At 54.4% G+C, this 19,846-nt stretch overlaps 1 protein-coding gene across 1 annotated transcript in view; it reads left to right on the top strand.

Annotated features, from left to right (window-relative positions):
• The window catches only part of LRP5 (LDL receptor related protein 5), a 137,195-nt gene that overhangs the window by 34,855 nt on the left and 82,494 nt on the right, over positions 1 to 19,846 (top strand). Inside the window, exons 3-5 of the mRNA XM_009008613.5 lie at positions 7,345 to 7,542; positions 13,264 to 13,460; positions 15,218 to 15,349. Coding sequence (XP_009006861.2) covers positions 7,345 to 7,542; positions 13,264 to 13,460; positions 15,218 to 15,349 — 527 coding nt within the window. The remainder of the gene's footprint in view (positions 1 to 7,344; positions 7,543 to 13,263; positions 13,461 to 15,217; positions 15,350 to 19,846) is intronic.

The following is a 19,846-nucleotide window of genomic DNA, read 5'->3' on the forward strand; positions in this document are numbered from 1 at the left end:
GTTCGAGGAGAGGCAGCCCAGCTCCACTGGCCAGCTAAGCCAGGCTCACCCCACACTAACGAGCAGGGGAATGGTTTGCTTGGATGCCCCTTGTCCCTCCTCTTGCAGCCAGGGAGTGACTCTGGGGGCTGGACACACGCCCTTACCTGAGCTGTGCTGAGCCCTGGCCCTGGTTGTATGTGTCATCTTTCGTGCTGGTCAGTGTCAGAGCTGGTTGTCAGGTGTCTTGACTGAAACACAGCAGCCTCTTTTTCACCCCCCCAGGCTCTGCTGGAAGCCCTCTGCCTGTTAGTTCATTCGGTGTCACCACAGCCTCTCAGCAGTTCCAGCCTGGACCTGACTGGATGAGGGGCTGGCCTAGGTCTTCTTTTATTTTTTGAGACAGAGTCTTGCTCTTGTTGCCCAGGCTGCAGTGTAGTGGTGCGATCTCAGCTCACTGCAGCCTCCACCTCCCGGGTTCAAGCGTTCAAGTGATTCTCCTGCCTCAGCACGCCCCCCCCGCCCCCGCCACCGAGTAGCTGGGATAACACGTGCGTCACCACACCCAGCTAATTTTTGTATTTTTAGTAGAGACGGGGTTTCACCATTTTGGCCAGGCTGATCTCGAACTCCTGACCACAAGTGATCTACCTGCCTCGGCCTCCCAAACTGCTGAGATTACAGGCGTGAGCCACTGCCCCCAGCCTGACCTAGATCTTCTAAGTTAGAAAGTCCCAGAAGTGGGCAGTCATGCACCCAGACCTGCCACAGGAGCCCACCTCCCTCCTCCCTGAAGTCAGGGCCCTGGGAACCCTTCCGTTGGCTGTGCCCTGTGGGACACTGTCCAACCTCAAGTAGGACCGAAGACCCCTGGGCTCTAGTTCTGGGGTCACCAACTTGCTCTTGCCCTTTGCAGTTACCTCCCTGTGACTCCCATGGTGCTGGCTGTAGGAGCTGGGCTGGGAGGGGCCAGTCACCAGACCCTGTGGACACCCCTCATCTGTGCCTGCCCAGGGTCGTGGGAATGAGGGTGTGGGGTAAGGGTCTGTCCTCACCAAGGCTGGTGTTTGGGAGCTCGGGAAGCAGAGTGCCGTGGTGGCTGAGTTCACCTCTTTGCTCTACACGGTGACTTAGGAAGCCCTGGACTGGCTTCTGATATACGGGAAGGGCTGGAGCCTTTCAGAGCTCCTCAGGTTTGTGTGAAAGCCAGGTGTGTGTGTGTCTGAGCAACTGAGTGTGGGAATGGGAGGGTGTAAGCCTGCGTGTGTGTGTGCATGCCTGTGAGCAGGTATTCATGTGTGTGCATGTGAATGTGCACATGTGATTGTGCACGTGTATGTGCCTGTGTATGTGTGAGGGAGGGTCTGCATCTGAACCAGGCCACGTGTAAGTATAGGGTACCAGCAGGCGGGGATGCGGTGGAATTTATGGCCCAAGTATTTTGAGTCCCTGAGGTCAGGCCAGGGCAGTTTCGTGCCTCCACCACCTGAGAAGTGCTCCCGCCTCCCAGGGGCACCATGCTGGGCAGCCACTCATCACCAGAGCCCCTCTCATGCCCTTGCTGCACTTTGAGTGGCCTGGCCACCTACAGCTGCCCAGGAGCCAGCTGACCCCTGGGGTGCCCTCTGTTCCGCCTGGTGAAACGTTGCCCTCTCAGCCCTCTCACCCTGCACTGTGGCTCCAGGAGCTGTGGGGTTACTGACCTTTCTGGAAGGGTCGGCTGGTGTAGCAGACTCTCTGGCTAGGAGGGAGCATCTGCAGTGGTGGGAGAGGCTGAAGATAGCAGCCTGCTGGGAGCTGTCACCCGAAGCGGGCCTGCAGTTGCTCACCAGCGGCTGCCATGGCCATCATGTTGCTGGGGCCTGCGCTCCTCCGTCTTCACCTTCCCTCCCAGCCTGGGTCGCTGCAGCTCCCTCACTTCCCAACCAGGCATCCACCTGCATTTATGAGCCCTGTGCCTCAGTCCTGCTCCCTACGCAGCAGGCATGGCCCAGTCTCTGGCCCTTTCAGTGGATGGGAGGAGATGCTTAAGTGAATAGTATTGGAGAGGGATGCATGTGTGGGGAGAAAGCAGTGCCTGGGGGCTGCGATGAGGGGCTTCCGTCGAAGCTCCAGTGCTGGGAAGGCTTCTTGGTGACTTTTGAGCCGAGACTGGAAGCAGATGAGGCTGAGAACCGTGTGGCTGTGTGGGGAAGCACCATCCGGCATAGGGAACAGCCAGTGCGAAGGCCCTGGGGTAGTTTGGGGCTGGGCCTGTTTGAGGGGCTGTAGAAGAATGTAGGGGAAATGGGGCCCAAGGTGTGGGGAGAGGATGCATCAGGTCTTGAGCAGAGGAGGCACCAGGTCTGACTCGTGCTCGAGGTCATCCCCCAGTGGCTGGAGCAAGAGTGAACCATGGGGTGGGTGGGGTGGCGGCAGGAGCCTGTCCACGGTTATTACCAGGATCCTGACATCAGCGGGGACCCCTCACTTCTGAAGGTGAGGAGTGCCGAGATTTGGGACCTGTTCTGATTTCTGTTCAGTGACCCAGGCTGGGAGGGAAGGTAAAGCCAGCTGGATTTGCTGGCACTCTGCATGTGGGTTCAAGAGAAACATGGTTAAGGATGGCCCGGTGCTGCTCTGTGCCTTGGTGTCCCTCTGTGCCTCAGTGTCCCTGTCTGTACAGAGGCGTGACCGTGCTGCATGTCATGTGGAAAACACCAAGAACAGTTTGCGGGTTCAACAAGCGTTCACTGTCGTGATAGTGGAAATGCCCTTCCCTCACCACCAGAAGTACAGTCTCCGTGCCCGCGCAGTTTCTTCTTTTCACTTCTTCATGGCTTCTGCCATGTTGGTTGGGAGGTGCTCGGTGCTGGGTTGAGAGGTGATCAGTTAGGAGGTGCTAGGTGCTCTGTTGGGAGGTGCATGTTGCTCATTGGGAGGTGCTAGGTACTTGATTGGGAGGTAATTGGTACTTCGTTGGGAGGTGCTTGGCACTTGGTTGGGAGTAATTGGTATCCAGTTGGCAGGTGCTAGGTGCTTGGTTGGGAGGTATTTGGTTGGGAGATGCTTGGCACTTGGTTGGGAGGTATTTGGTTGGGAGGTGCTTGGCACTTGGTTGGGATATGCGAGGCCCTTGGTTGGGAGCAGTCATCCCTGTGCTCAGATCTGGGCTGGCTTTGCCTGCACCATCGCTGGGAGCCGACCATCCCTGTTTGGCTCTGGCTTTTCTTAACTATTTGAAATGGTTTCTTACCCTGCCTGCCTCTGAATTCTGTCCCAGAAGCGTTCCCCAGGATCACACCTGTGGCTGTTCACTCCTGCCCTGGCCCCTGGGGTGAAGTTGACCGGGGTGTTGATTCCTGGGCCTCTCCCCACACCCTCCCTTTGCCCCAGTCCTTTGCCTGATGAATGAGAGTGAAAACAGTGGGATACAGGCTCCCATTCATCAGGTGCAATGATGCTGATGACGCCAGCTGTGGTCCTACCTCTCCTTAGGCTTCGTGTTGCCAGGGAGGGAGAGGACTCCAGCCTGTCATAGCACCTGTGGACACACCCACTGTGTGCCAAATACTGGTTTGAATAGTGGTCCTCAGGCATAAGTGTGGGTGCTGAGTCCCGGGGCAGGACTGCTGTCCTGAGAGTGGGGACAGAGGAGGGCAGGTTTTGTTCTCCATCCTGGCCAAGGGTGCAAGGTTGCAAGGAGCATCTTGGCCTTCCTCCCGGCCCTGTTGGAGCCCTCGTCATCTTCTGTGCCCTCCCGCAGTGCTGTCCTGCACTAGGGTCCTTCCTCAGAGGAGGGGTCCCTGCCCCGGCCGTCATCAGGAAGGGTCTCTGGATCCCAGCGTCCACCTCAGTGTGCACGTGACCATTTTCTTGACCAAGAGCCCCAAAGCCGGGAGGGCCCCTCTGAGACTCCACCGGGTTGCGGTTTCAGCAACGCAGGTGGCCCCGTGCAGACGTCCAGGCAGGGCTGGGGGAAGCCACATCCCTCCCAGCTCCAGGGTGCTCACGTGGGTGGCAGACCAGGCTCTGGGGACGACCCTCTGGTCCCTGAGAAAGACACTGGCCCAGCATGGGAGGAGGCCCCAGCGAGGGGCTGCAGTGGCCCCCAGGTCTCAAATTAAAGCCAGGGTGAAACCCAACCCCCTCTTTAACATGCAAAATGGCCCTTCCCTAAAATAACACAACCATAACCACAGCTGGCTCTGCTGGAAGGCTGTGCTGCAGCCCTTTTCTTGGGAAGCCGATTTTCCTCCGTGGAATTGGGCTGGGCTTGCGGTGGTGTTGGAGACTTTGCAAGGGCACGTCCATCCAGCCGGTCTCTGGTCACCGACTGGCGTGCAGATTCCCCATTTAAGGAAACCAGTGAGTGGCCTCTGTTATGAAACTCGGGGAAGGAATGTGAATTATGCTCCATGCAGAGGCCCTGCTCCTGCACGTTTTCCAGCCTTTTCCATGAGCCACAGTGGAGTGTTTTGGGGAGGCCTGTGTGGATGCCCCCTGCTCCAGATTGATGCCCCTGATACCATCTCAGGAGGTGGTAGGGGGTCTGGGCTCTGCCCAGGCTCCTAGGGGTGGGGGACATGCAGGTAAAGCAAGGCGTCTGCCCCAGGCACGTGGGAGCCTTCACTGGGCTGGCTGCCAGCACCCTGGAGTCCCAGGCTGCCAGGAAAAGTTCACCCACACCCGGGCTTTGCTGGTGAAGGGTGAGTCATATGAGGCTGGGCTCAGGCCCTCAGCAGACACGCGTGTTCCCAGAGCTGCCGCTCAGCGCCTGTAACCTGGGACAGGTCAGCCTTCTGGGGCCTCAGTTTTCTCATCAGTCTGATAGGAATAGCGATTCCCACCTTCCCTGTGTCGGTTGGGTTCTCAGTAGATGCACAGTAGACAGCTGCTTGAAGGGTCTGTTTGGAGAGCTGTTCCATGTGACGCCCCTCTTCTGTCCCCACGGGGTGGGGGGAGCAGGGCTTGGTGATGGCAGCTGGGCATGGTTGGCCTCTGCAGGGAAGAGGGTACGTTTGGTTTGAGACTCCTGTGCCCTCATTCTTGTTGATCTTGTCACAGCCCCTCTGGAAGGTGGAGATGGTACTTACTTGGGAATGACATTACTCTGGGAAGCATGGCCCCTCAGTGCACCTGAGGCTCCCAAGGCCGCAGAGCACCATGGTGGGGGAGGAGGCAGCTGCCCATCTGTCATTTCTCTCTTCTGCTGGATGGAGACCCCTGGAAGGCAAAGCGAGGCTTGTTCTCCCTGTGTCCTGGGGTCACTCTCATGCCCAGCTCAGGATTGCTGCCTGTTTCTAAATCAGTTGCTACGGCCGAGGGGAAGGGGGTGTGCCGCCCACCCCAGAAGAAGGGGGTAAGGGAATCAGCACCATTTTACATGGACCAAGAGTGGGAGGAGGCTCCTCAGAGGACATTCTGGGCATTGTCCCCTTTCTCTGCTGAGAAGGGTTGACAAAATGCAATAGGTCTGCCAGCCCTTGTGTCCCATTACTCATCTCAGCTGGCTGGGATGGGAACTGAGTCCTCCAAGCTGGTGTGGTTCCCCTCTGGTGACTGAGAGCCACGCCCAGCCTCTGGGCACACACCCTGTGGTTACCTTCAAATGGGGCATACTGGGCACTGGTGGGGGTGGGACCTGCCTTCCTAGACCTGGCGTTGGGCACATCGTCTCTGCTCACTTTGTCTTGGTTCATTGGCCAGAGATCAGGTAAGGGCGCCCTGAGGATGTGGTTGTTTCTGGTGGATGGGTGATGCTCGTCTCTTTGGAGCATGGAGAAGCAAAGCCACATCACCCACAGACCTACCCAGGAATGGCTGCTGCTGCTTCAGGGTCCATCCCACCCTTGGGGTTTATTCTTCTTCTTTGTGGCAGGGTCTCACTCTGTCATCCAGGCTGGAGCACAGTGGTGCAGTCCCAGCTGACTGCAGCCTTGACCTCCCAGGGCTCAAGGGATCCTCCCACTTCAGCCTCCTGAGGAGCTGGGACCACAAGTGTGTGCCACCATGCCCAGCTAAATTTTTTTTATTTTTTGCAGAGGTGGGATTTTGCCATGTGCCCCGGATGGCACTTGAGTGACCCACCCACCTTAGCCTCCCAAAGTACTGGAATTACAGGCACGAGCCACTGTTCCTGGCCACGTTTTGTTGTTTTTAAATAGACTTAATTTTTTCAGTTTTAGGTTCACAGCAATATTTAGCAGAAAGTACCGAGTTCCTGCACATCCCTGTCCCCACACCCACACAGCCTCCCAAAACTGTCAGCCTCCTATGTAGGGTGGTACATTTGTTACAGCTGAGGAAAGCTGGCTGGCGCACCATCTCCCAAAATCCATGTTTACACGGGGGTTCACCTTTGACTTGTGCATTCTGTGTGTTTAGACAGATGAGTGAGGACGTGCACCCACCATTCTGCATCATGTGGGATAGTTCCACTGCCCTGATTTTCTGTGCTCTGTCCACTCATCCGTCTCCTGTAGCCCACCCTCTGGCCACCACCGCCACTGATACTGATGCTTGACTGTATATATTTCCTTTTTTTTTTTTTTTTCTTTAAGCCACAGAGTCTTGCTCTGTCGCCCAGAATGGAGTGCAGTGGCACAATCTTGGCTCACTGCAACTTCTGCCTCTCGGGTTCTAGCAGTTCTCCTGCCCCACCCTCCCAAATAGCTGGGATTATAGGCACGTGCCACCATGCCTGGCTAATTTTTGTATTTTTAGTAGAGATGGAGTTTCACCATGTTGGCCAGGCTGGTCTTGCACTCGTGGCCTCAAGCGATCCACCTACCTCGGCCTCCCAAAGTGCTGGGATTACAGGCATAAGCCACCATGCCTAGACTGTATGTTCACTTTTTCCAGAATGTTGTAGAGTTGGGCTCATACAGTATGTAGCCTTTTCAGATTGGTTTCTTTCACCTTCTCATATGCATTTAAGTTTCCTCCATGTCTTTTCATGGCTTGAAAGCTCGTTTATTTTTAGCACTAAATAATATTCCATCCTGCATGTTTTGAATTGCCTGTTAGAGGTTCATTTACAGCATTTTCATGGTAGCAAAAAAAAAAAAAAAAAAAAATCAGAAATAACCCACAGTTCTGTAAAGAACTCATAGCACAGTACACTATGCAATCATCAGAACAAGGAATCTTTCTCTCATTAAGAAGGGAAGGTGCCCTGAGTTTACCGTTAACTGAGAGCAAGTCGGATATGGTATATTTGGATTGCCCAACATTAGGCAGTCACACCTGAAACCCCACCTGTTGGTTCATTCTGATGGGTGAGGTTTGAGGGCAGCTTCACTGTCTTGTTTCAGGTCTGCGTCTGTAGACAGAAACAAAAAACAGATCTGTGTTAGCTGCTTCTCTTGTTCTGCCCCCTCACAGGTACATGTACTGGACAGATTGGGGTGAGATGCCCCGAATCGAGCGGGCGGGGATGGACGGCACCACCCGGAATATCATTGTGGACTCGGACATTTACTGGCCCAATGGGCTGACCATCGACCTGGAGGAGCAGAAGCTCTACTGGGCTGACGCCAAGCTCAGCTTCATCCACCGCGCCAACCTGGATGGCTCGTTCCGGTAGGTACCTGCCCAGTCCCAGGGCACCCCCTTCTTTGCCCCCTGCTGTCCCCAGGGCTTTTGAAGACGTTTCTTCTTAACTCAGGCCTATAGACTCTTCTCTGAAACTCTGCAGAGCTGAGGAATGTGGGACTTCTCAGAACCTGGAACAGCCTCAGGGTCTGGGCAGCACTTGCCCCCAGCACCTGAATATTTGTTTCTTTTTTTTTTTTTTTTTTTTGAGATAGAGTCTCGCTCTGTCATGCAGGCTGGAGTGCAGTGGTGCGATCTCAGCTGACTGCAACCTCCGCTTCCCAGGTTCAAGCAGTTTTCCCGCCTCAGCCTCCTGAGCTGGGATTACAGGTGTGCGCCTAATTTTTGTATTTTTAGTAGAGTCGGGGTTTCACCATGTTGGTCAGGCTGTTCTCAAACTCCTGACCTTGTGATCCACCCACCTCAGCCTCCCAAAGTGCTGGGATTACAGGCGTGAGCCACTGGCCTGTACCTGAATATTTCTGTAGCAAATGTGGCATGTTATTCTGAGTAGGGCGGAAAAGACTTCTCTGTAGCCCACACCCATGCACAGTTGGTTTTTCTTTTTAATTTTTTTTTTTTTTGAGACAGAGTCTCACTCTTTCACCCAGGCTGGAGTGCAGTGGCACAGTCTCAGCTCACTGCAGCCTCCATCTCCCAGGCTCAAGCAATCCTCCTGCCTCAGCCTCCCGAGTAGCTGGGACTACAGGAGTGCACCACCACACCCGGCTAGTTTTTGTATTTTTGGTAGGGATGGGGTCTCACATGTTGCTCAGGCTGGTCTCAAACTCCTAAGCTCAGGCAATCCTCCCCCTGGGCTCCCAGAGTGCTGGGATTACAGGTGTGAGCCACCGCACCCAGCCGGTGAACCAAAGGAGGTTTTATCATCAAATAAGCAACAAAAGCCTTCCACCTGCAGAGTGTTTTGGATTTTGGAATTGGGGGTGGGGGGAGGGTCTTGTGGCCTGAGAGGGTTGTGAACAGTAACCCTGTCACATGCACTTCCCCCACCCTGGCCCCACCCCAGCTCCGGCATCCTGAGGGCAGTGGCGACAGAAGCTCAAGTGACTGCCACATTCCCCAGTCTGACCAGGAGGCCTTCCATGTAGTAGGTGTTCAATAAAAAGGGCTGACTGAATGAGCAGGAAGGGTTTTCACCTTGTTGGGTAATTGCTTTTAGCGCCTCTGGTCACCTTAGCTTCACAGCCTGCTACTTAATTACGCCTTAGAGAAACAGCCCTCCATGGGCAGGTGAGGGCAATTTAGCAGTTTATTCACTGCTGCTGGCTCTGTGCCACATCTCAGGGATTCTCCTGGGACAGCAGATCCCATTCCAGCACTAGTGGAACTCCTGGCCCAGGAGCGGGGGTGGGGGTGGCTGGTAGCAAAGTAAGACCCCTTATCTGTGACTGTGGCTGGGGGAAGGGCTGAGGTGGGGGGGAGGGGCTGGTGTGGCTGGTGCGAATGCAGAGGGCGACAGTGACTGCATGGGAGAACTCATGGCTGAATTTCTACAAACACAGGCCGACGCCCATATAAACAGACTGGAGGGCATGGGCAGCTTTGCTGCACGCTCATGTATTAGTTAGCCATTGCTCCGTAACAAAACAGCCCACAATTTAGCAGCCTGAAAACAGCAAACAGGTTTTTTACGGGGAGGGGGTCAGCAGTGAGGAGTGGATTAGCTGAGTGGTTCTGGCTCAGGGTGTGACTTGAGGGTACACTTAAGCTCCTGGCTGGGGCCTCAGTCTTCTGAAGGTTTGAGCACAGCCGGGAGATCCGCTTCCAGGCTCATCCTCATGTCAAGAGGCCTCTGTGTCTCCTGTTCCTCTTACGATGAGCCACACATCTCTTTTGGGCTGGTTCGAAAACACCCGTTATCCCGGGAAGTGCAGACTGGCTGGGTCTGGTTTGAGATTTGGGAATGTGGCCACCCGGTAGAATGACGTTCTTGGGAGCTGAGTGGTCTTACAGCTGTGAAGCATGGCTTAGAGGATGGAAAGACTGCAGCTGAGAGTGCCCTGGTCGAAGGACAGTGACAGGGGACAGTGAGGGTGAGGGCTCATGCTGATGGTGGTGGTGGCAGCGGCAGTGAACACTTCCGTAGCACACACTGTTTTTCAGTCCACTTAATGCTCACACCTGCTCTGAAATGTTTGCTGTTATGTTTTATTTTTATTTATATTTTTATTTTTTTGAGGCAGGGTCTCGCTTGTCACCCAGGCCGGGGTGCATTGGTGCGACCGTGGTTCACTGTAACCTCGAACTCTTTTTGTTTGTTTGTTTGTTTGTTGTTTTTGAGCTGGAGTCTTGCTCTGTCCCCCAGGCTGGAGTACAGTGGCACGATCTCAGCTTACTGCAACCTCTGCCTCCTGGGTTGCAGTGATTCTCCTGCCTCAGCCTCCCAAGTAGCTGGGATTACAGGTGCCTGCCACCACGCCCAGCAAATTTTTGTATTTTTTAAATCGAGATGGGGTTTTACCATGTTGGCCAGGCTGGTCTCGAACTCCTCACCTCAAGTGATTTGCCCACCTCAGCCTCCCAAAGTGCTGCGATTACAGGTGTGAACCACTGCGCCCAGCCCCAGCCTTGATGACTTCTTGGGCTCAAGTGGTCCTCCCACCTCAGTTTCCCAAGTTGCTGAGACCGCAGGCACACGCCATCATGCCTGGCTAGTTTTTTTTGGTATTTGTTTGTAGAGATGGGGTTTAACCATGTTGCCCAGGCTGGTCTCAAACTCCTGAGCTCAAGCCATGTATCCACCTCGGCCTCGCAAAGCGCTGGGGTTACAGGTGCAAGTCACCGTGCCTGGCCTGTGTTTGCTATTATGATCCCCTGTGCACAGAGAGGCACGTGAATTTGGCCAAAGCCACACAGCTAGTCACAGCCAGGGTCGGAACCTGGGCTCTGTAGTCCCAGGGTCCGTCCTCCTACCTGCCTCCCCTCGGGGTTCTTCTGCCTTTGCAGCGCCATCACTTTTCATGGATGCACCCGGGCTATTGACATGGAAGCATCATGTGTGGGGGGATGAGCTCTGGAGCCACACAGCCCTGTGCAGGCCCCCTTATCTGTGCCTGTGGCTGGGGCAAGGGCCGAGGCTGACCTTCCCTCAGTGCTTCTGGCTGAGACAGAGCGTGGTCCAGGGAGCAACCGGAGTGATGGGCCTCTAGCTTCCCTCATCAGAAACTGGCAACATGGCTGGATATGATGGCTCACGCCTATAATCCCAGTGCTTTGGAAGGCTGAGGTGAGAGGATCATTTGAGACCAGGAGTTCCAGACCAGCCTGGCCACAAAGCAAGACCCCATCTATGAAAAATAAAAATTAGGCCAGATGCGGGCTCACACCTGTAATCCCAGGCGTAATCCCTTTGGGAGGCTGAGGTGGGTAGATCACCTGAGGTCAGGAGTTCAAGATCAACCTGGCCAACATGGCGAAACCCCATCTCTACTAAAAATAGAAAGATTAGCTGGGCGTGGTGGCAGGCGCCTGTAATCCCCAGTGCTTGTGAGGCTGAAGCAGTAGAACTGCTTGAACACGGGAGGTGAAGGTAGCAGTGAGCCAAGATCCCACCATTGCACTCCAGCCTGGGTGACAGGAGCAAAACTTCATCACAAAATGAAATTAAATAAAATTAAACAGTTAAAAAAATAAAAAATTAGCTGGCTGTGGTGGTGCACAGCTGCGTTCCCAGCTACTCAGCAGGCTGAGGCAAGAGGATCGCTTGAGCTTAGGAGGTTGAGGCTGCAGTGAGCCGTGATTGTGCCACTGCTCTCCAGCCTGGGCGACATTGTGGAAAACAGTTTGGTGATTTCTTAGGGTGTAAATATTGATTTTCATATGACCCAGCAATTCCGCTTCTAGCTATATACGCTAAGAATTGAAAACAGGTGTTCACACACAATGTGATTGGACAGGAGTGTCCGTAGCAGCACTGCTCACAACAGCCGAAGGTGGAAATGACCCACAGGTCTCCCAGTGGGTGAGTGGGTGCGCAGATTGTGTTCTGCCTGTACGCTGGAATGTGGTTCACCCCGAAAGAATGAAGCACTGACACTACGGCATGGATGTACCTCAAAACGTGGTGCTGAGTCAAAGAACGCAGACCTCAAAGGGCGCATATTGTGATTCCATTTATATGAAGTGTTTAGAATTTAGCATGTGTGTAGATAAATCCCTAGGGAGCAGATCAGTGTTTGCTGGGGCGGGGCCGGGGGTGGAGACTGGGAGTGACTGCTGATGGGTGTGGGGCTGTCCTCTGGGGCAGTGGAAGTGCTTTGGAACTAGATAGAATGGAGGTGGCACAGCCTTGGGAATCCCCTAGATAGCACTGAATTATTCACTGTAATACGGTAAATTTAGGCTGGGCGCAGAGGCTCACGCCTGTAATCCCAGCATTTTGGGAGGCTGAGGTGGGTGGATCGCCTGAGCTCAGGAGTTCAAGACCAGCCTGGCCAACATGATGAAACCCCGTCTCTACCAAAAAATACCTCCCAAATGTTAGCTGAAGGCAGGGTGGTACACACCTGTGGTCCCAGCTACTCTGGAGGCTGAGGTGGGAGAATCGCTTGAACCTGGGAGCACAGGTTCCTGGAAGCTGAGATCACACCACAGCACTCCAGCCTGAGTGACAGAGTGACACTCCATCTCAAAAAAAAAAAAACCCTGCAAAAGAGTTTTTTATGTCCTGTGAATTTAACTTCAATAATGTTCTTAAAAAGCAGCATCAACAAAAACGAACAAAAGAGGCGGCGGATCTGTAGATCCTGAACCCACAGCTTCCATCTTCCCTGTGCCCACTGCATGAGCGTTACCCTTTGCTGGCTGCGGTGCTGCGGGCTGGGGACGTGGCGGGGACCCTCTGCCTCCAGGCCCACCCTCAGGGAGCCTGTCACGGGGAGAAGGTTGTTACATAAATAAAACTACACGTTACTAACCCGCCACAGTCCGGTCCTGTTACCAGTGTTCACGATCTCATTACACCCGAGTCCTCATTTCCTGGGCGCTGTAAGCATCTGGAAGAGAACACCTGTTAACTCGTGTTGATGCCAAGTTTAATTTACTCTGAAAATATTAATTATGAGCATTGTAAGAAGGAGCGAGTGCAGTTGGCCTGATTTGTATTCAGAGGTTAAAGCCTTGGGCAGGAGAGGTGTCCTTTTCACCAGGCGTGGCTTCCTCCTCTCTTCCCTGGGGGAGACTTTGACCTAGGGGATCACCTGTATCACTGTCACAGACTAGGTTTGGGAGGTGCCCTGTGCATGCTAGGAGAGACATACGAGGGTGCCAACTCCTGGGGCTCTTGACCTGGCCTTGCTTGTCTGGCTGAAAGTAAATGAGAGGCCGGGTGTGGTGGCTCACGCCTATAATCCCAGCACTCTGGGAGGCCGAGGCGGGAAGATCACCTCAGGAGTCGGAGACCAGCCTGGCCAACATAGTGAAACCTTGTCTCTGCTAAAAATATAAAAATCAGCTGGTTGTGGTGGTGGGCATCTGTAATCTCAGCTACTCAGGAGGCTGAGGCCGGAGAATTGCTTGAACCTGGGAGGTGGAGGTTGCAGTGAGCCGAGATCATATCACTGCACTCCAGCCTGGGCAACAGACCAAGCAAGGCTCCATCTCAAAAAAAAAAACAAAGTAAATGGGTCAGCAGGAATGACTGTCAGGGACCCTCCTGATGGCTCCCCCACCCTGCCTCCCTGACTGTAGGCAGAAGGTGGTGGAGGGCAGCCTGACGCACCCCTTCGCCCTGACGCTCTCGGGGGACACTCTGTACTGGACAGACTGGCAGACCCGCTCCATCCATGCCTGCAACAAGCGCACTGGGGGTAAGAGGAAGGAGATCCTGAGCGCCCTCTACTCACCCATGGACATCCAGGTGCTGAGCCAGGAGCGGCAGCCTTTCTGTGAGTGCCGGCTGCGGCGTGGAGGCGTGGGGGGGTGGTGGGTAGAGTAGGGGGCAGGTGTCCCCTCCCTGCAGAAGCCCATGCTCTGGGGGCCCCCCTCTAAAGTGGACTCTGCTGCAGTGAAGGGAGGTACGTGCAGAGTGCGTGGCTAGCTAGGGGGGTGAGGGTCTGCAGAGGGCCCCTCCTCTGCAGAGCTCGTGAGGGCTGTTCCAGGCTCAGCAGTGGCAAGGGGATTCCCAAGGGAGGCTGCCTCGTTTTCAAGGCCCAGAAGTTGCATATATATGTGTATGTGTGTGTGTGCACGCGTGCGCAGGCATATTAAAAGTATATGTGTGTGTGTGTGTGTGTGCATATATATATGTCTGGGCACAGTGGCTTACGCTTATAATTCCAGGACTTCGGGAGGCTTAGGCAGGTGGATCATGAGGTCAGGAGTTCCAGACCAACCTGACCAACATGAAGAAACCCTGTCTTTACTAAAAATACAAAAAAAAAAAAAAAAAAAAAAATGAGCCGGGCATGGTGGCAGGTGCCTGTAATCCCAGATACTCAGGAGGCGGAGATCACAATGCTGCACTCCAGCTTGGGTGACAGAGGGAGACTCGGTCTCAAAAAATATATATATATATATATTATGTATCTGCATTTTTAATAGAGATGAGATCTTGCCCCATTGCCCAGGCTGGTCTCAAACTCCCGGGCTCCAGTGATCCTCACACCTTGACCTCCCGAAGTGCTAGGTCACAGGTGTGAGCCACCATGCTTGGCCCTGCAAGTTGCATATTTATCAATGAATAACCAGCTCAAAGTCAGCAGTTCTCAGCCTGGGGGCTACGCAGGGTTATGATAGAGGCCTCTGATGGTGAAATGTACCAGCGTCTGTGACAGCGGAGCTGCGGCTCTGGGGACAGTTTCCCACCCCAACAGGGACGAGGGATGGAGATTTCTAGCCAAGCTATTATAGGAGGTTTGGACTTTGAATTTAAAGGTGGATCCCAGGGGTGGCAGGTGAGAAAGTCATGATCACGAAACCCATCTACACTTGGGGCAGTGTGAGGGAGGGAGAGGTTCATTTTGGTAAGTTGTTTGTTCCAGTTAACTCAATATTTTGGGGCTGCTACACCCCAGCTTTTTCCTGGATAGAATGAGATGCTAGAAGCACTTACTGAGTTCTGTTCAATTGCTGTTGGTCATAGAAGGGATTGGGAGAGTGACAAACTTGGTCATCCTGGCAAGAAGGACTTCCTGTGGAAGCTGCCAGATCCACACCTGGCACAAAGACAAGACAAGCCTTTTGCCCAGGAGCCCAGCATCCCTGGGTCCCCGGCACTACCACGAAGGCAGGTCCTCACCTCTGCCGTTGGAGTGTGGGGGCAGGCTTTGCAGAGGGGTATCCTTTTGGGGCCCCAAGGAGCTGGGGAAGGTTTTCTAGTAATAGGAGCTTAGTGGGAGGGAGCAGGTAGGGAGGATGCTACTCCATGGGCAGGTCACATCTGGGGGTGAGGGTGGCCAGGACGGCCATGGCTGGTTTTTGGGAGATTGCAGGCCATCTGGCCGGGCTGAGGGCCTGACATGGAGGGCCAGAGATGAGGCAGGTGGAGCAGTGCCTGCCGGGAGGTCCCTGATGCCACCTGAGGCTCGGGCAGAGGGATACACTGAGTTTGTCACGGGGGACAGGGAGGCAGGGTGCGACTCATTCAGAAACAAGTGATGGTCCTCTTCTGGAACCTTCTCTCACTCTGTCCTGGTTTTCCCAGTCCACACTCGCTGCGAGGAGGACAATGGTGGCTGCTCCCACCTGTGCCTGCTGTCCCCGGTGGAGCCTTTCTACAAGTGTGCCTGCCCCACGGGCGTGCAGCTGCAGGACAATGGCAGGACGTGTAAGGCAGGTGAGGTAGCGGGACAGGGGTGGGGGGGCGGGCAGGCAGGTGGGGCCTCCTTGCTCCCACTGCTGTCTGAGTACATGGGCTGCGGCCAGCGGGGGCGCCCCAGAAGAATCTGCGAACCCTTTCAAAATGATTCCCCGGTGGGTGTGGTGATTCAAGTCTGTGGTCCCAGCTACTTGGGAAGCTGAGTTGGGAGGCTCACTTGAGCCCAGGAGGTCAATCCTGTTTTCGTTTTTTTTTTTTTTGCCCCAGATATTTTCCCACTTTCATACTCTCCGCCTTGGTGTTGGGTACTGGGCGCTTCCCGGGGCTGTTGCAGTGAGGCAGGGCTCTTCTCCTCTGCGGCACCGGCTGAGGATCTTTCCTTCCAGGTGTCAGGTTTGGGGTGGGCCCTTTGGGAAATCACACATGTTCAGGATGCAGCTCGCCTTCAGGGATGCTCTGGGGCCTGGGATAGCCGGTCTGGGGCTGACCCTAGGGCCTTGTGAGGGGGGGTAACAAGAGATGTCGGAAAGCACCATCCCTGGGACCAGTCCTCCCCGTTTCTGTAGGTTGCAGAAGGTGGTGGGGATCGGGGCCTACTCCCTGTGCCAGTGTCCCACTCCCAGAGACAAAAGTGAGGGCAGGGGCTTCTAGGTGGACTGGCTTCCAACTCAGGAACAGTCCTAAGGGGCAGAGTCTTGGTGTGGGGCCCCTAGATGGACTCCCCTGGTGTCCAGTGGGTAGAGAAACCTCCCTACTCCACGGCTGTCTGAGCATACGGGGGGTCGTGACTCTGGGACAGCTTCCTGGTGGTCCCTCTGCTCCCATGGCTATGGTCTGTATTTGTGTGCAGTAGCCAAGGAGTGTGTGTGGTCATGGTGTCCGTGGCTGGTGGGTCTTTTCTCTGCTCCCTGGCAGGGGTCCTGCCTTTGGTGAGGATTTCCAGGTTCGTGTTTGTCTTTCTCTCTCTGAGAGCAGAGCATCTTTCATGAAGACGTGGCTGTTTCATCAAAGGGTCTGTCCACTGTGCCGGCTACTGCAGGGGATGACTAGAGAGTCTCCCCCACCAAGGTCTTATCTTCCCAAGTGGGGAGAGGGGGAACTTGAGAAATGGGGACCTGGGAGGCCTAGTCCTCACGGTTCCAGACAGCACCCCATTTATTCACGTTTGCTCATTCATTCATTCATTCGTCAGTCCATTTACTTGTTCAGCAGGCGTTGGTCGAGCCGGCATGCTGGCATTGCTCCGAGGCCCTGGGGACCCAATGGTACAGAGTCCCTGGCCCCTGACGCTCTCGCTCTGAGGCTGGGTGGGTCGGGGAGACAGCACAAGTGAGTCCACAAGGGAGTCAGTGCATTAGAAAGGGTGCTTGTCACCAGGCGGGGTGACTCGTGTCATCCCAGCACTTTGGGAGGCTGAGGTGGGTGGATCATGAGGTCAAGAGATCAAGACCATCCTGGCCAACATGGAGAAACCCTGTCTCTACTTAAAATACAAAAATTAGCTGGACCGTGGTGGCGCATGCTTGTAATCCCAGCTACTTGGGAGACTGAGGCAGGAGAACCCGGGAGGCGGAAGTTGCAGTGAGCTGAGATTACACCCCCCCGTACTCCAGCCTGGCGACAGAGGGAGACTCCGTCTCAAAAAAAAAAAAAAAAAAAAAAAAGGGCAGGTGTCCTGGACACCAGCTTCTCCATCACCTCTGGGGCCCCTCGCTGTTTACTGTGCACCTCAGCCTCAAAGGCTATGTTGAGAGAGAAACTGGACCCAGAGAAAGATGAGCTGCCTCGTGAGTGACCCGGTGACAACAGCTAATTTTGGACCGAGCAGGTTAAGGGTGGATTAAGACCCTTGAGGGGGTGGAGTGGCTTGACCAGCGTTGGAAATAGATGCCGGGTGCCACAAACAAAAATCAGCGCTGAGACAAAGGATCTCTCAGCAACACAATTTTTACTTCCTGGACCGCAGGAAGGGCACTCTTGCTGGCCATCTTGCCACGAGAGTACGACGACCAAAGGAAAGCAGACATATTTATTTCTTACGCTTTTGGGGTCGTCCTCACTGCTGTGTCTGATCTCTGTAGGGTGGAGCCAGACCTCAGAATCTAAACTAAAACCCGATTGGCTAATAACTTGAAACTTTTCTAAACAGGTAAAAGCAATGGAGAGCAGAAAAAGATGTGTTGCTGAAAAATCATTCGTCTCAGTGCTGATTTTTCTTGGTGGCACTGAGGGTCTATGTCCAGCAACCAGGTTGGATGAGCCCCCGGTTTACAGAGGAGGTTGAGGGCAAGTTACCGGCCTGGGGTGGCTCGCAGCAGGTGGCACAGCAGGTTCTAGCAGATGAGGCTTGGCTTCCAGCGACATGAATGTGCTGCCGCCCCATTCCTGGGCCCCTTGCCCTGGTCTCCCTCACGGACTGCTCAGGACCTGCCCGCTCCCTGGAGGAGGGGTGCCTCGGCTGCTCAGCCTCAGCGGAGAAGGATGCTTGGCCTGCCGGCTGCGTGGGAACCTTGGCCTTCTCAGAGTTTGTTTTCTATCCTTCCTGTCTGTCTGTCGGTGAGAAGAGGCTGAACTCAGTGCTGGAGCATTCTGCACTGTGTTAGTTGAAGTCTGGTGGAAAGGGAAAGAGTGAGGACATTCAGGTGCATGATGGCAGGGAGCGGCCACCATGGTCAGGCCAGGGGGTTGGAGGGGAGAGAGCATCACTGGAACATGGCACAGGTTTAAAACAGGCAGCTCGGGCTGGGCACGGTGGCTCACGCCTGCAATCCCAGCATTTTGGGAGGTCGAGGTGGGTGGATCCTTTGAGGTCAGGAGTTCAAGACCAGCCTGCCCAACATGGTGAAACCCCATCTCTACTAAAAATACAAAAATTAGTCAGGCAGTGGTGCGCCTGTAATCCCAGCTACTCAGGAGACTGAGGCAGGAGAATTGCTTGAACCTGGGAGGCAGAGGTTGGGCTGAGCTGAGATTGCACCACTGCACTCCAGCCTGGGCAACAGAGTGAGACCCTGTCTCAAAAACAAAACAAAACAAAAAACCAGGCAGCTCATCCTGGCCAATCTGAAAAAGGTGGAGCATATACATTCCCCAATATCCACAAATATTCCAGAAAATGTCCTAGAAGAAAGCAGTTAATTAGACGGGCCTGGTTCCCCTGCCCCAAGGCGCACATGTGGTGGTGGGGGCTGGCACACAGATGGACAGAGTCAGGTCAGACCTGGATTGAGTGTGGGACACAGCAGCGGCTGAGCCAGAGACTCCTGTGCTGGGGACGTGGCTGCCGGAGCTGGCAGTTCAGAGGTCTCTCTCAGGAGGCCTGAGACCTCGAGGACTAAAAGAGGGAAAGGTGAGAAGGAACAGCATGTGTGGTGGCTCTGATGCGGGAGCATGTCAGTGTTGGGACTGACTTCACGGGGTCTGTGACCTGTGTAGTCACATGAGGTGAGCTCTGTTGTCATTGACCTGAAATTCCTACCTTTTGAGTAAGGGGCTCTGTTTTGTAGCGGTCCCCACAAATTCTGTAACGGGCACTGCTCTGTGTGTTTGGGAAGCTGAAGGGAGGACTGGAGGCGTTCTCTTACTCTCTTGTGGTGTTTTTTTTTTGTTCCCCAGCCCTCCTTGCGCTTTTTCTGTTTGTGACCGTGTGTCTGTGCATGCAGTTGAACCATAGGCTTCCTGCTGTTTATTTCACTTTATGCATTGCAGAAGCGTTTGCGATTACAGCAGGTAAGTATGTATAAAAGACGTGAGTTTTAGTGCCTGAAGAACATTTTTTTTTTTTTTGAGATGAAGTCTTGCTCTGTCGCCCACGCTGGAGTACAGTGGCTCACTGCAGCCTCCACCTCCCAGGTTCAAGTGATTCTCCTGCCTCAGCTTCCCAAGAAGCTGGGATTACAGGTGTCCACCACCACTCCCAGCTAATTTTTGTATGTTTAGTAGAGATGGGGTTTCACCATGTCGGCTAGGCTGGTCTTGAACTTCTAACCTCAGGTGATCCCACCTGCCTCAGTCTCCCAAAGTGCTGGAATCACAGGTGTAAGCCACCACACCCGGCCTAGTGCCTGAAGGATATTTTATCAAGACATGTCTTTTAGCTGTCCTCCCTCTACAGGTTGTTTCTGTTCTGAGTTTTTGCCATTTCTGAGTCTCACCGCTGTGGGCTGGGGGTGGGCAGGTAAGAGCTGGCTTGGGGCCCAAGTCCTGGAGTTAGAGGGAGCAGGGCCTGGTGTCTGTTACTGCCATCGATTGGTGATGTCTGCCTAAACACTGTGTTGTCTCGGTTGGGGACATCTGCCCTGGGAGAGCAATGGGCATGCTGGAAGCAGGTGTGGGATATCAAAGCAAAGCTGGGTGTGGACGTTTGTTGAAGGAGCGGGGACGGACACAGCCCCCCGACAGGCAAATCATGCATTCACGCTGGTTAGGCACCTTGCCCGACGGGGGAGCTCACACAGGGAGCTTTTGTTAAGGGTCCCTGTGTGGCTCCCTCATGCATCAGCATTCCAGGAATGG

This window comes from Callithrix jacchus, chromosome 10 (genome assembly GCF_049354715.1).
Source record: "Callithrix jacchus isolate 240 chromosome 10, calJac240_pri, whole genome shotgun sequence".
NCBI classification, from domain to species: domain Eukaryota; kingdom Metazoa; phylum Chordata; class Mammalia; order Primates; family Cebidae; genus Callithrix; species Callithrix jacchus.